General features: G+C 67.8%; 1 protein-coding gene across 4 annotated transcripts in view; it reads right to left on the reverse strand.

Moving 5' to 3' along the window:
- Positions 1-614: 614 nt before the first annotated feature.
- DOK7 (docking protein 7) overlaps positions 615-14,516 on the reverse strand; it is a 34,898-nt gene continuing 20,996 nt past the window's right edge. The window contains exons 5-11 of one of the 4 annotated variants that reach the window (XM_057547477.1): positions 11,921-12,040; positions 9,999-10,115; positions 8,468-9,165; positions 4,563-4,605; positions 1,210-1,329; positions 832-1,058; positions 615-745 (exon numbers count right to left, since the gene is read on the reverse strand). In XM_057547477.1, the coding sequence (XP_057403460.1) occupies positions 922-1,058; positions 1,210-1,329; positions 4,563-4,605; positions 8,468-9,165; positions 9,999-10,115; positions 11,921-12,040 (1,235 nt within the window). In that variant the 3' untranslated portion in view covers positions 615-745; positions 832-921. Of the gene's footprint in view, positions 746-831; positions 1,059-1,209; positions 1,330-4,562; positions 4,606-7,572; positions 9,166-9,998; positions 10,116-11,920; positions 12,041-14,516 lie in introns of those variants that run through there. The other 3 variants (XM_057547478.1, XM_057547476.1, XM_057547479.1) reach the window with 3 other exon arrangements.

Genomic DNA, 14,516 nt, shown 5'->3' on the forward strand with positions numbered 1-14,516 from the left:
GGTGCAGCCGCTTGGGCTCCCCACGGGCAGGCTAACCACGGCTCGCTGGGTCCGGGGTGGGATCACGGCAGGATGCAGGGAGGGATGGGTCTGCGTGGGCCCTGGTCGGGATGCCCACCAGGCAGAGCAGGGCCCCATCTCATCTCCGAGGCCAGGGTGGGGCAGCCCGGCTTGGCGAGGAGGACAGGAAGCCCACCGCCAACTCCAGGAGCTTCCCAGCATCCAGACTCCCATTGGCCAGCGCAGCCGGGACCACCACACCGGCTCACGGAGCCCTGGAAATGCTCTACGACCCACCAAGGCCGCAGGGAGAGCCCCACCCAGCCACCAGGGGTCCCTCCGTGTGTCCAGAGGCACGTGGCACGAGCCCTCACCCTCAGGAAATAACTGGCCGGGTCGACAATGGAACACGAGTGATTTTAAACCATTTACAGAACTAACTAAATGGGTCCCAAGAAGCGGGCAGTCAGCTGAGCGCACGAGGGCCACACCATCCAGGCGCAGGGCAGCAGTGACCCAGAGGGGACAGCGGGGGCCCTGCAGAGGGCGCCACGTGGTGGGGCCTGGCCGGGTCCCCCGTGGTTGGGGACATGCGTTTGGCTGGGACACATCGTCGTCACCGGGCCGCCGCCTCCAGGGAAGGCGCGGGCAGGTCGCATCCCAGGACCGGAGACTGCTCGCCAGACGCCGCCTCAGGTCCACCTGGAGCCGCCCGACACCTGTCCAGGCGGCACCTCCCGCCGGCCTGGGGACCAGAGCAGGTGTCAGAGGAGCGCCCCGGAACCGTCCACCCGCCCCCGCCCCCGCCCCGGGCCCGGGCAGCGCGCCCACCCTCGGCTCGGAGCCTGACCGCCGGGACGCAGCAGAGGTGCCGCGGGGCTGCTCCCTCGAGCCGTCGGGTCGCGTCGCAGTCCGGCCGCCTCACCGCGGGGTCCCCTTCCGCCTCTGCTCCAGCGCCGGCAGCCGCTCCTCCCGGGCCCGCGCGTGCCGGGCCCCCGCCCTGTGCGCCGCCTCTGTAGCCACGATGTCGATCTGCGCGTAGCGGGAAGCACCGGCCCCTGCGAGCAGTCCCAGGTGAGCCGGCGGGGCCGCACCCACCCCGCGCACCGGCCAGGGCCTGAGCGCCAGCGTCGGGGCTGTGACGGGGGTGCCCGCGAGCCCCTGGCCCAGGGCCGATGCGCCCGGGGCTCAAGGCCCCTGCGGACCCACCTCGGACGCCCGCGCCGGCCTCCTGGAGCTGCAGGCCTAAGTAGTGCAGCTGCTTCGTGGGGGAAGGGCTGGCGGGCACGTTCACGTAGGTGGGCGCCTCACTGCACGGCCTCTCGGGTCCTGCGGGGAGAGGGGCTGTGAGTCCCCAGGCGGTGGCCGAGGCTGAGCTGACCCCCTGGACTGTTCGGGAAAGAGCTCCCCACTGCCCACCCCTCACGCGTCCCGCCCTCCTCCTCTCCAGGGCCCGGGGAGCCTCCTTGACTCCCCCGTTTTCCCGGCCATCTTTTCCCACCCCACCCACGTCCCTCCCTGGCCGGGGTGCCCCTGCCCCCACAGCGGGCTGACCAGGGGTGCCCCCTACGGCCCGCTGGACACACGTCTATCTTCAGCCCCTGGCCGCCCACCCTCAAACACCCCTCCCGGCCACTTCCTCCTTGGCTCCCGGGTGCCCTGCCCCTCCCAGGCAGGATGTCCCGGCCCTGCCCACGCCCCGCCCCTCCCCCTCGGCTGTCCTCCCGGCTCACCCCATCTGCTTCAGGGACCCTCTTTGGACCGGTGAGTCCCCACAGAGCATCGTTCCCTGAGCGCAGGCCCACACTTCCATCCACTGTGACACCTCCTCCAGGGTGGCCCCAGGCACTTCAAGTCCCCTCCCCCATCCAAGAAACTGCCCCCTGCCTCCCCCATTTCCTAGAAGTCGATGGTTTCACTCAGCAAACGCCAACAGGGCTCAGGGCAGATGCGACAGCAGCAGGGGTGGGGACCCAGAGTGCCTGGACGCACACCCAAGCCACCTTTCCCCACCTGCCCGAGAGCTCGGCCTGTTGGGCCCCGGTGTCCCACAGGGAAGGGCCCCGGTGTCCCACAAGGAAGGGCCCCGGCTGCAGGAGACCAGGGTCAAGACCCTGCAGGGCCGTTCACCGGCAGCCGAACCACATGGGGTGGGGAGCCAGAGCCATACCAGAGGGCAAGAGCCCAGTTCCTCCCCCCTCCCTGAGGGCTCCACCTCGCGACACAGCCAGGCCTAGGGACTAGCACAAATCCACCTGGCCAGCTCCCGGCCCCAGGGGATTCAGGGGCTGGGATTCTGGTGGGGTGGGATGTGGGGGGAGTGGGATTCCGGGAGGGAGGATTCAGGAGGGGGGTGGGATTCCGGGAGGGAGGATTCAGGAGGGGGGTGGGATTCAGGTAGGGGGTGAAGCTCCCACAGGACAGCCTGTCTCTGGCCACCTGCCCACAGGCCCGGGGGAGCTGAGCCCCGGAGGGTCCTGGCTCTGCCGGCGCCGGGCACTAGACAGCCAACCAGCCCAAGGGGCCTCAGTGGGCAGACCCTACCCCACTCGCTGCCATGTCCTGGCACAGGGCACCACTGCGGGCACCACCTTCTGGAGGCCCGCACCTGCACAGAAACCTGTCACCTCGTCCCTTTACTGCCCCAGCAAGGCCAGAGGGGGTCCTACTTGCTCAGTGGGGAGACTGAGGCCAGAGAGACCCTGTGTTCCCAAGTCAGCCAGCCTGGTGGGAACGGCCAAAGCTGGGGGTGGGGACGGCAGCCAGAGCGGGCTGTACCCGGGGCTGACCTGCGGCGACAGGGAAGGAAGGAGGAAGGCTTCTGCTGGACACAGACCCTCTCCCGTGTAACCCGAGATGACAGGCAGAGGTGCCCAGGGAGGCACCTAGACCGGGGGTCCAGGGGAAATCTGGGCAGGCTGCCTGGAGAAGGGGGCACACGCTGAGGGGTGAAGCTGGGGAGCGGGGGGGCGGGAAGGCCTGCTTGAAGCTGAGAGGGCCCATCGGGGCTGAGACGGGGTCTGAGGGGAGTCTAGGAAGGAGGCCCGGCCTCCCGAAAGCTGAAAGGAGGGCTGTGGCTTGACCTGAGGTCACGTGGACAAGCTCCCCGTGACTCAGCAGCTAGCTTTAGGGCTGGCTCCGCATTTTCCACGGTGGAAGCAGGAGATGGGGTGGAGGGTTCCGGGCAGCCCAGCATCTCCAGGGTCACACCGGGCAGCACAGCAAGGCTGCTCTGTCCCGCCTTGGCCTCTAGCAGCGTCTGCGGGGGCAGGGGCGCCCCTCTGGCGGCTGCTCCCCAGCCCTGGCTCCCCCAGGCCCCCCTTTACCTCCCATCTCCCTCCCTGACCCTTCAGACTGAGCCTCCTGCCAGCGTCTCGGGAGCTGTCTCGAATACTCTCTGGGCCAAGCAGAGGTCGGGTGGGTCTGTCCTGACCTCTCCCTGGCCACAGGGCAGACCCGGCCCGTCCACACTGGGTGTCATCACCGCTCTCTGGCCGCGCTGTCCTGGGTCTGATTCATCTCTGCTCCCACCACACCCAGGGCCCCTCCTCCCCCAGGCCCCCCACCCCAGAGGAAAGGTTCCTTGTCCTCCGGTACATCCTGACGCCTGTCCCCTGCCTGTTCCCTGGAACACGCACTCTGTCTGGGTAAAAGGGGGAGTGGGGGGGTGGTCAGCAGGCAGGAGCCATCCAGGACCATTTGGGCAGGATGCCCGCTGCCCACTGTCATCAGGGAGTGGTCCTCAGGGCCCCATCCTGACCCAGGGAACCCTAGGTTGGCAGGCATGGGGCTTTCCTGTGGCCCCTGTCTGACCCTGAATGCCCATGGCCTTGCCCTTTCCCTCCTGCGCCCTCCACTCCGGACGGGCCTGGGCCTTGCTTGGCCCACAGGGTCTAGCCCCAAACAGGCATGCGCCTCTGAAGAGGAAATAAAAAGACCCCGGCCCAGGCTGCAGGTGGCCTCTACTCCACCGAGAAAATGAGGCACAGAGCAGACCCCCGACCTCCAGCCACGCCACCCGAGGCCAACCTCCCCCGACTGGCAGCCTCTCCCAGCTTCCCAGGCCTTCCCCTGGGTCAGAGCCAGCACCTGCCCAGCCGTCACCTCTTAACGGGGCTTCTCCAAGGGGACCCCGCGTCTCCCCCTGGCTCCCTGCCTGGGCTTCCTCCCACCAAGGTCACCAATGCCCCTGCCCATTCCTGGGTCCCCGGACCATCATCACCTCTGTTCTCTGTCACCTGGAGGACAAGCCTCCCTCTTAAAGGCTGCAGCTCCAGGCCAGTGCTGACCCTGCCCGCTCTGACCATGCACCGTCCCGGGCAGGCTGGCCACACTCGGCCACCTTGTCCTCGACTCGCTGCCTGGCCCCACCCCACCCCAGCCGGGGCTCACCCGGCTGCACGCTGCCACCCTGCTGTCCACTGTCACCCCTCCCTGCTGTCACCCTCCTCCCACTGATCCCCCGCTGTCTTGTCTGGCACAGACTTTCTGGCTGGGCCGCGACTGCGGCCACTGTGACCCCACGTCCCTTGTCCCGAGGCTGTGCCAAAGCCAAGGCCTACCTGAGTGCATCACCGGGAGCCCAGGGGGCGAGGCAGCAGCTCCCTAGACCAAGGAGAACACATGTCAGTCTGTCCATCCAGCTCCCGCTCACCCTGCACCCAGCCCAAGAGCCAGCATGCTACCCAAGAGCCACAAGGGGCCACCTGCCGGGGAGACCAGCCAGGGGCCCAACTCCTCTCCAGGGGTCCCTGCCCACCCTGACACCCACAAACCCGTGTGGGATGAGGCGTCGGCAGCTCGGGCCTCCAGGACAAATCTGGCCTGGCTGCTCTGGTCGGTGTCAGTGGCCGTGTGTCACACGCTGCCAGCTGTGTGGCAGGGTAGGTAGCCGTGAGATGCACGAGGGCTGTCATGTCACCCGCCCCTGGCCCCGGGCACTGCCAGCCTGCTCTAAGCAGGGCACCCCGGTTGAGCCACTCCTGGGGGCCCCGTGAGATGGGTCAAGCCCCCCAGACTGCAGGGTGGCCACTTTGAGGTGCCTGATTGGAGGTGCAGAAAGACTCCGAGAAGGAAGGGGGTTTGGGGGCTTCAGAGCTGGGGGCAGTGTCTGCCGGCAGATTGGGAGGGAGGGACGGTGGCCCACTGCTGGCACGTTCACTGCTGCCTGAGCCTCCACCTCCCAAACCCAGTAGGAGATGGGCCAGCCAGGGCCAGGGGCACCTGACGGGAAAGGGTCCAGCATCCCCGGCGCTTCTGAGGAGGGCAGCCCGGCAGTGGGGTCTCATGGGGGGCTGCGGGCTGGAATAGGGGTGCAGAAGCTTGACCTGCTCTCTGGGAGGTCAAAGGTGCTGCCCAAACTCAGGACACAGCACCTCGACCCTGGTCCCGGCCAGGCTGCTGGGCACCTGGGCTGGCTTAACCCATCACCTTGTGTAAAAGCCCCCAGGCAGGCTTGGGGACTTGGGGAGGGCGTGTCTGACCTCCAACACCTGGGACAAGAGCCGACTGCCCTCAGGAGCCCCCATCACTAACTGCTCAGGGCCCCACCCACAGACGGCACCTGCTTTGCCGGCGGCGAGTCCTGCAGGCACAGCGTCAGACCCAAAGGACGAAACCACGTGCCGTGGGAGATGAGCAAACGCGGCGCCTCCTGTCCCCTCCCCCTGGGGGCCAGGGCCAGGTGGGGGCAGGGGGGTGCACGGGGCCTGGGGAGGCGAGGACTCCTCTCTGGTTGCCCCCAGCTCTGCCATTCCTGGCACCTGAGAAGCCCCCTCACACTGCCCACCCCTCCCCAGGGAGGGGGAGTGAAGCTGGTGGCCCCAGGAGTGCAGAAGCAGGTGTTCCCAGCCAGGGGCGCGAGGCCCACCCCGTGAGCTCCGGAAAGATAGGGGACGAGGCCGAAAGCTTCCTGCGGGGCTATCCTGGCAGCCCACCTGGCCGCACCCGGTGAGAGGCGCCGTGCCCCTGGGCCGCCCTGGGCTGCAGGGGAAACTGAGGCACACTCTCTTGGGGGCTAGGCCCTCCTCCTGAGCCACCCCATCGCCTCCCCAAAGGGCCGTGGTGGTCAGTGACCACTCCCATGAAGGGCCCCGGCCCCTGGCCACGCCCCCTCCAGCCCAGAGCCTGTCCCCTCCAACCGCGCCCGAGTCCTCACCTGGGCGGCCCACACTCCACCCCTCCCGCCTCGCCCCTCAGGTGGCTCTTCCCTGAAGTCCCGGCCATCGACCTCGGTCCAGGAGACCAGAGCTCACAGCCAGGGCGCCTGCACGGGCCGGGGGCAGGCAAAACGCCCAGCTCCAGCCCTCCCTGGCTTCACATGGAGGACAAGTCCCTCGGCCACCAGGGCCTCCACCTGCCCTGGTGGAGAGAGGGCCGTCTGCGGGCAGGGCCCGTGGGAGCGCAGCGGGGCTGGGCCTGGAAGATGAGGGCTCCGGCCGGAGCGGGCCGCCCAGGCCTCCAGGGCCGCTCCCCACAGCCCGCGGCACCAGCACCTCCCAGCCTCTTTCTTTTGCAACAAGGCTGCTGGGTCCCTCTGGGGAGGCGACAGGAGCGGTGTGTCGAGCCCCGTTGACAGGCAGCCACCGAGCACCTACATACAACAGCTCACCAGGCCCCTCGGGGCCCAGGCAGGTAGGACTGTCGTCCTACCTACGCAGGAGGCTCAGACAGGGGTAGTGAGTTGCTTGGGGCCACCCAGCCGGCGGGCAGGGCCCGAGCTCGGCCCCCAAAGCCTGCCTTTCCCTCCACTGCAGTGTTGCAGGAGCCTGGCCAGAACCCCGACCCTCAGGGCCCGCAGGGACCTGGGCCCCCGGCTCTCTAACAGGGTGGTGAACAGGGTGAAATGGGTGGGACAGGGTGGGATGTGGCCTCCCAGGATGTGCAGGGGGGGCCCTGATGGGGTGCCTGGAGCTCTGCCGCCCACGCAGGGAAGACTAGGGGTGGGGGGGGGGGTGGGTGCTCCAGGCTCAGAGCCAGGACCCTCACTGGCCCAGGAGGTAGGGTGTCCACCCTCACTGGACACAGGGAGCCACCTGCATGAGCCTAAGGGACCACTGAGGACCGCACTGTGGTCTCCAGTGAACGTGTGCACACATCACACAGGCCACACGTGCGTGGGCACACGCATACACCTGGCACCCAAGCACAGATCACACCACACATGTGACACATGTGCACACAGGATGTGCACACGCCACACACAAGTGCATGCAAATGCACACACGCACGTGCACGCCATGACACATATGCACATTGCATGTCACACGTGTGTGCACGTCTCACGCACAGAACACATGCATGCAAATGAAAGCACTCACATGCACACATCACACACTGGCACACACACCACACACACATGCACAAGGCCTGTGTGCTGTTTGAGGCTGCTCTCCTTGTTCACGCCTCTGGCGTGTTCAGGCTTAAGGCTGGACAGGCGAGGCCTCTCCCTGCTCTGTGACCCACGGGCCAAGGGAGGCCGAGCCCCTGGATTTCAGAGACAGTTAAAGGCCCCACTGGGAGGGCCAGGGTGGGAGGTGGACAGAGCTGGCCACATGGAAAAGGACAAGACGATAAGAAAAAAACAATTTTATTTCCAGTCTAAGAATGTATTACAAACAGTGTCAGGTTTTAAAAATGTGAAGAGCAACAAACGGCTTCAGCCAACAGTGAAGATACAAAGCGAAACAGTTAACAGGTGAGCTGTGTGCGGGACGCAGCCGGCCGGAGCCCAGATCGGACGGACACGGGCCTCGCCTTCCACAGCGGCGTCTGGAATCGTAGCGCGAATGGACAAACCAGGCCACGCAGCCAAAATCCATGCAGGCGAGCAGGCCGACCACGGAGGGCGTGGAAGAAGCACGACGCCCGGAGGCGACCCACCGGCAGTGCCTGGGGCCCCTGAATGCGAACGGACGGCCCGAGCCCTGCATCCTCTGGTCCTGACCACCAGCCCTTGGCTCAGCCAGGGGGGCGGAGGGGGGCGCCCGCTGCCCGCGCTTTCCCGGGGCTCCTGGCAAGTGACCCCGACCCTGCCCTTCCCCGTGGAGCGCGCAGGTTCAGGAAGCGGCGGCTGTGAGTGAGCCGTCGGGGTCCCGGGGTCCCGAGAGCCAGACCCGCACCAGTCCCCGGCTGCCTCCTGGGCCTCAGCGACCCCCCAAAGGACAGACCACCTGTGCACGCAAGCAGGTGAAGCCCCTCGGACACACAACGCAACGCGCAGGGAGGTTAGTCTCAGGCGCCTGTGTGACTTGGGCACCTGGTCCTTGGGCTCTGCTGCCCCCGACCCGGCCCCCCGCCAGCCTCCCACCTTCCAGGACGCACTTCCAGCTGCGTCCGCGGCCCTCCCTGCAGGCTGGGCCCCCAGGCCGCCCCACCGAGCCCGGTCCCGGCTGCCCCACGGCACGAGGGCAGCCCCACGAGGGCACCACCCACCCCGCAGCCGCCGCCCTCAGGGAGGGGCATTTACCTTCAGTCCTCCGCAGACGGGACACGCGTAAAAGAGAGCCGGAGGGGGCCCCGCGTGGGGGGCGCCCGCTTCCCAGGGCTCGCCTGGCCCCGATGGGGCCTCTGTCGCCTGTCCCCGCCGTCGCTCGCCCAGCCAGCCGGAGGGACACCCCGCCGACGGCCGGCCGCCCGAGTCCCCGGCGGCTCCGTCGCTGGCGCTGCCCTGTGTGGCGGGGGGCTGGTCCCGGGCCGCCTGGCGCACGCTGCGGGGCGTGTCGTAGTGCGGCCGCGGCGCCGCGGGCACCTGGTACTCGGCCGCCCCGGGCGCGCAGGCGCACAGGCTGCGCTCGGGCGCCCCGCCTCCCGGCAGGCTGAGCAGGGAGCCCAGTTCGTCGGCCCCGCGCCACACGTCCAGGCTGCTGCCTGCGAAGGACGAGAAGCTGCCCGAGTAGGAGGAGTGGCTGCCCGTGGCGATGCCGCTGTCCGAGGAGCTCTGGCGGCCGACCTCCTGCAGCTGCCGTGGCCGCAGCGGCCTGGGGGGTGGCCTCGAGGCACCCGCTGCGGCCTCCCCGGGGGCCTGGGCGGCCGCCAGCCCAAGACCCTCCGGCGACGCGCCCGCCGAGGATGGGGACGGCTCTGGCCACGGCGCGAGCCGGCTGCTGGCGCTGACGTCCGAGTGGCTGGCCTCTGACGACGAGCTGGACAGGCTGCGGTCGTCCCCTGAGCGGAGAGTCGGGGGCTGAGACTCCTGTGGGGCTCGGGCTGCCCGGGGTGGGCTGGGGAGCCTCGGTGGGAGCTGACGTCTAGTCCCCCCACGCCCCCGCCCTGCTGAGGGCCTGCGCTCTCTAGTCTCCAGTCGCCACCCTGGGACGGCTCACCCACCCCCTGCCTGGACCTTCACACCCAGCGTCACCCAGGACGGCCCCGTCGCCCACACCAATCCCCTCCCTGCCGTCCCCCTGGGAACCAGACGTGAGCCCCTCCTCCAGGAAGGTGGCGGCCCGTGCACACCCGAGCCCCCGGCTCTAGGGGCCTGGACGGAGAGGCCGCCGTCCCCACTCTGCACCCGTGGGACTGGTGACAATCACACAGGACAGAGGGCCCGCAGAGCTCCCCCGCCTCTGGCCCAGGAGACCCCAGTGCAGCCCCCCACCCCCCCAACCCCCGGGAGCTGCAGCGTCCCCTCGAGGGGCTGCCGGCCCTTTCCGTCCGTCTCCCCGCGAACCGCAGCAGCTGAGGGGCCTCGCTCCCGGCAGCCAGCACCCCTGAGCCTTCTGTGTGGGCACAGACGGTGAAGCCACAGCCTCACCAGGCCACACCCCGGTGGCTGGGAAGGAATTCAAACCCAACCCGCCAGCACCCACGGCGGCACCATGCTTACAGTCAGCATCCAAGCCGGAGCTTAGTGAGTGTGGCATCACGAGTGAGAGAACGAATGGACCAACAGAGCGAGGGGCATGAATGAACGAACAGGAGCTGGGAGGTTGCCTTAAAGGGGCAGCCCCGGCCCCAGGGCCGCTGGCCCTCCCTCACGGCCCAGGCCATGGCCCTACCTGCGCTGCCCGGCCAGCCGGAGTGGGAGAGGAGGCTGAGCCGCTTCTCCAGCTGCAGGGTTTCCAGGGCCTCCTGGGCCACTCGCTCCTCCACGGCAGGGCCCCCGGGGCTCAGGTCTGCAGCAGAGAGGACAGTCAGCGAGGAGGCGGCCCCAGCCCTGTCCCCGCGGCCCACCCACTGCTCAGTACATCACAGTTACCCCAGCACTGCCAGGGCCGTGTGGGCCTCGGTCCAGTCGCAACACCACGAGAGAGCCCCTGGGAGCTCCAGCTCCTCCCCATGCCAGCACCCCAGCTGCCAGACACCAAGCTCAGGGCACCCAAACCACCCTCATCCAGGTCCCCGGCCATCATCCTGTGTCCTGGGCCCAAGGACAGCCCCCCCGACCATCAGCAGATGTCCCGTGCCCCAAAGCGGGCAGCCCCTGCAGGGGGTCAGGACACTGGCACACCCTCCTGCTGCTGGTGAGGCAGCAGGGCGCTGGCACTGGACGAATTCACAGCCCCACCACTCGCCCTCCCTGAACCTCACAGCCATGACTGCAAAATGTGGGAGTAGAGATAGTGCACGCCACGCGCCATGGGACCAAGGTGGGAATGCACAGGACACGCCTGGGGCAGGGTGGACCCCGGAACTCTAACTTCTCCCCTTCCCCCTCCCCACTGTATGTGAGGCAGGTCCTGCCTCTGGGCCTTGGTGTCCAAGTGGGTCTGACCGAGCAGCGGTCAGCTTGAGAAGACACCCCCAAATCTCAGAGTGTTAAGGCTGCTGACCCCGTGGAGGCCACATCTCAAGAGTCCCCAAAGATCACAGGCTTCAACACGACACCGGCCAGGCTCAGCGAGCAGGGACCCACCAGCCCCGTCCACACCCTTGCCGTCCACACCCCAGCTGTCCACACCCGCCCCATCCACGCCAGCCCCCTTCTGATCCCGGCCACCCACACCACTACCTGCGGCCGCAATGCAGGAAGCCGCCAGCAGAGGGCGCTGCCGCACCACCCAGCAGAGCCCGGGCGGCGAGGCTCTGGTCACAGGAGCTGCCTCCTTCCTCCCCACCCCGCCCCCGCCCCGGGGCCCGCTTGGGGGGTTGCAGGGCTGAGGCGCCCACGATAGGAGAAAGGGGACCTGGCACGTCGCCAGCCCCTGCCTCCCTAGGAGGTCCATCTGCCCCCGACCTGGCTATGGTGCCCATGCAAGGAGGCCACGGATGTGAGCTCACTGACCACCTGATGCCCAGCCACAGGTCTTGGTCTCCCACCTGGACAAGGGAACAAGCACTGCCTCACTGGGGCGAGGGGAGTATCGGTGACCCTGGGTACCACCCACCCGGAGGGCCTCGGTCAAAGGAAGCTGCAATGACAAGGACCAGCCTTTGTCCCTCCCGTGGGCTTGGGCCTCCCCGCCCTCCCTGAGGGGAGGGCAGACCTCACCCTGTGGGAGGAAGTGCCCAGGTAGCGTGGCCCTCCGCGGTCCAGCGCCATCCCTGGTCCAGGACTCTTGAAGAGCAGTGTCCCAGCCGCAGCCAGGGAAGTGGGAGAGAAGACCAGGCCAGCTCATGCAGCCCTGGCACCTACCAACCCGATGCACTGAGACCCCAGCTCACAAGGCGACTTCCAGCCCGAACTCTGGCTCCCACGGAGCCAGTCCTGACCTCAGCGACCTCAGGCGAGGGCCCCGCCCAGGTATGGGAGAAGGGCCGGCTCGGAAGGTCTTCGGGGTCCCGAGCTCGGGCCTCTTCCTGGTCCACCTGGTGCAGCTACAGTAATTGTCCCAGCCGGAAGCCTCGGCCTCTGAGCGTCCCAGCAGCTCAGACACCGTGGAGGAGGGGCTGTGCGGGTGCGAACGCCCCCCGGGAGCCTGAGATCAAGCAGCCCACCTGACCCTCCCGCCAGGCCAGGCTCCCCACCTCCGGCACCCACCTGGGAGAACAGGCCGCAGCCCAAAGGGGCCCTTGGTCGGGGAGATGCCGCGGACGATGCAGTCGAACAGGAAACTGATCTGCTCTCCCTCGGCCGAGGACAGGAAGAAGACCCCAGCCCCTGCAGAGGGAGGACAGACCCTGGTGTCAGCCCGGCCAGAGCTCGGGTCGGTGGGGCCCCTGCAGGGTGGGCTCAGGGCCGCTGGGCGGGGACTGCCCACAGAAGCCTGAGCCAACCCGTGAGACCTCCCCCCGAGCACCGCGGCGATGTCCCCTCGGCACTGTGGTGACGTGAGCCATCCGGGAGGCTCAGCCACACCCCGGCTCTCCCAGGCCTGAGGGCACCATCCCGGCCCGAGTCCCGGCTGCACGGCATCAGCAAGGTGGGAGAGGGCGTCCTGCCCGCTGGTCCCGGCCGTCAGCCATCTCTCGTCTCCCGCGCTGGTGTGAGGAGCTGGGGCGACTTCTGGAGGATGGGGGTCACGGAGGAGGCCGAGGAGGCAGCCCCTCCCTCTGGCCCGCGCTCCTTTGAGGGGTGGGCGGCCGGTGCACATCCAGGAGGGCGGCTGCGAGACCTGGTTTCCTCACCCCGGCTGTGGTGAGGGGGAGCTGGGAAAACACAGGCGGTGGCACCTGCCCTGCAGATGAAGCAGCCTGGCCCACCTCAAAGCCCCTCCCCTCTTCCCAGGCTTGTTTTCTGGGTGGGGGGCACTGGAGCCCCTGGTGCACAGTGGCAGGGCTGAGATCCAGCCTCGGGGCTCCCACCCACAGAGGTGATAAAAGACACGTTTACGTACTGAGATACGGGAAAGTCATCGTGGCTTATACACGAGTTCACTTGAATTCGATGCTAACTAAATAGCCTATTTGTGGTCCATCAAATTGTACATCTGCTTTAATTATTAGAGAAAAGGGCACGCCAACCAGCATGAAGATTAACTAAATGCCCCTCCTCCTGGGCACGAACGCCGCTCCTCCTTCGACGGTAAGCCTCCCTCCCAGGTGCCAAGGCCACGCTGACTCGCTGTGTACGCGCTGGTCTGCTTTTTTATTGTTATTATTTTTTGAAACCTTGAAGAAATGTCACCCTGACTTCTCTGATGTTCTTTGTTCTGACAAGATATAAAACTGTGCTGAAAGCCCTGCTTTTCCGGAGTCGCCTGGGAAGCAGGCTTCCGGGCTAGTCCTCAGTTTGGCTCCGATAAAACTCTTTTCTATTCTTATCATTGATGGTTTATTGATTATTTGCGTTGACAGAGGGGAGGCCCGGCTGGGATCCCAGCCCAGGGGGCTCGGGCGGAGGGGGCACGTGGGCCTGCAAGACGCCAGGGCGGGGAGCGGCCGCAGGGCTCTGCGCTGGGCCGGAGCCCCGCCAGCGTGAATGAAGTCCCGCGGCCGAGTGAATGGGGACACCGGGTCACGGGGGCTGGACGCCCGGCGTGGTGTCACCACACAAGAATCCCTCGGTGCCTCGCCCTCCTCCCTCTGCCCGGAGAGAGGCCTGCTCCCTCTGGAAGGAGGGTGCCCGGGGGAGACGGGGAAGCGGCACACTAAAACCGTCCCGGTCACGCCCGCCGGCACCGAATCCCAGGGACCCGGGCCAGTCCCACACGTGGCGAGGCCGCCGTGCCCCTGGGCGGCCACCAGGGCCCAAACCGGTGACGCGCCTGCTCGAGAGGCGAGGAAGCGGACGCCCAGAGAGGGGCCATGTCCTGGCACCGCGGAGCGTCTGACCAGAAGCAGAGCCAGGCCCACCCTGGGGGCCCCCAGGGGCACCCACGAGGCTCGCTGCCCAGAGGGGCTGGGTTGGCGGGTGGTCCCTCCCAACCTAGAACTCGAGCCCGGGACCTTGGCCGATGGCGGGTGGGCGGGCGGGGAGGAGGCCCCGTCCCGGCCACCCCTGCTCCCCGGGGCCAGGCCTCTAATCCGGAGCTTACGGTCAGCTGGCAGAGGCCTCGGCACAGTCAGTCCCCCGACTATAAAAAACCACATTACGGGGGGAGCGGAGCCGGTGGCATTCCACGGGCGTCTGTGAGCTCGCGAGCCTGAGCCGGCCGCCACCCAGCGTCCGCGGCGGCTCCAGGAGCTCCTGTGGGGAGACGTGCGTCTCTGGGGGGCCGCCTGAGCCTCACAACCAAGGGACAAGGCCTCCCGGACCCAGCGGCGACCTCTTGCTGCCCCGTGGCTCTCCCCCCGACCCCAGGCTTTGGGGGCAACAAGCTCCCTAAGTGTGCCCGGCCCACCTGCCACACCTCCCCCGGGGCGGCCATCCCCCTCCACGACTCCCCTCAGTCACCCGTAACACCCCTTCGCCTGGTGAGACTCTGCTCGGGTAACATGGCCTTTCCTGACCCCTGACCCCTGACTGTTCACCAGGTGATGCTTTCAGGGGACACCTCCTCTGGGGCAGACCCTGCAACCCTTTACCTCCCGGGTCTGATGCTGTCCCGGCCGCCAGGCCCAGCACCTTGAGTCAGGACCACTTCTGAGTCGTCCGCAGTCCCCTGTGTCTAACCCAGGGCCAGGCGCCCAGGAGACCCCCGCGCTCAGTGTGGATGGAAAGGGGGGCGTGGAGGCAGCCAGGCCCCCTCCCCTCC

The sequence above is a fragment of the Balaenoptera acutorostrata genome, chromosome 5 (genome assembly GCF_949987535.1).
Source record: "Balaenoptera acutorostrata chromosome 5, mBalAcu1.1, whole genome shotgun sequence".
NCBI classification, from domain to species: Eukaryota; Metazoa; Chordata; class Mammalia; order Artiodactyla; family Balaenopteridae; genus Balaenoptera; species Balaenoptera acutorostrata.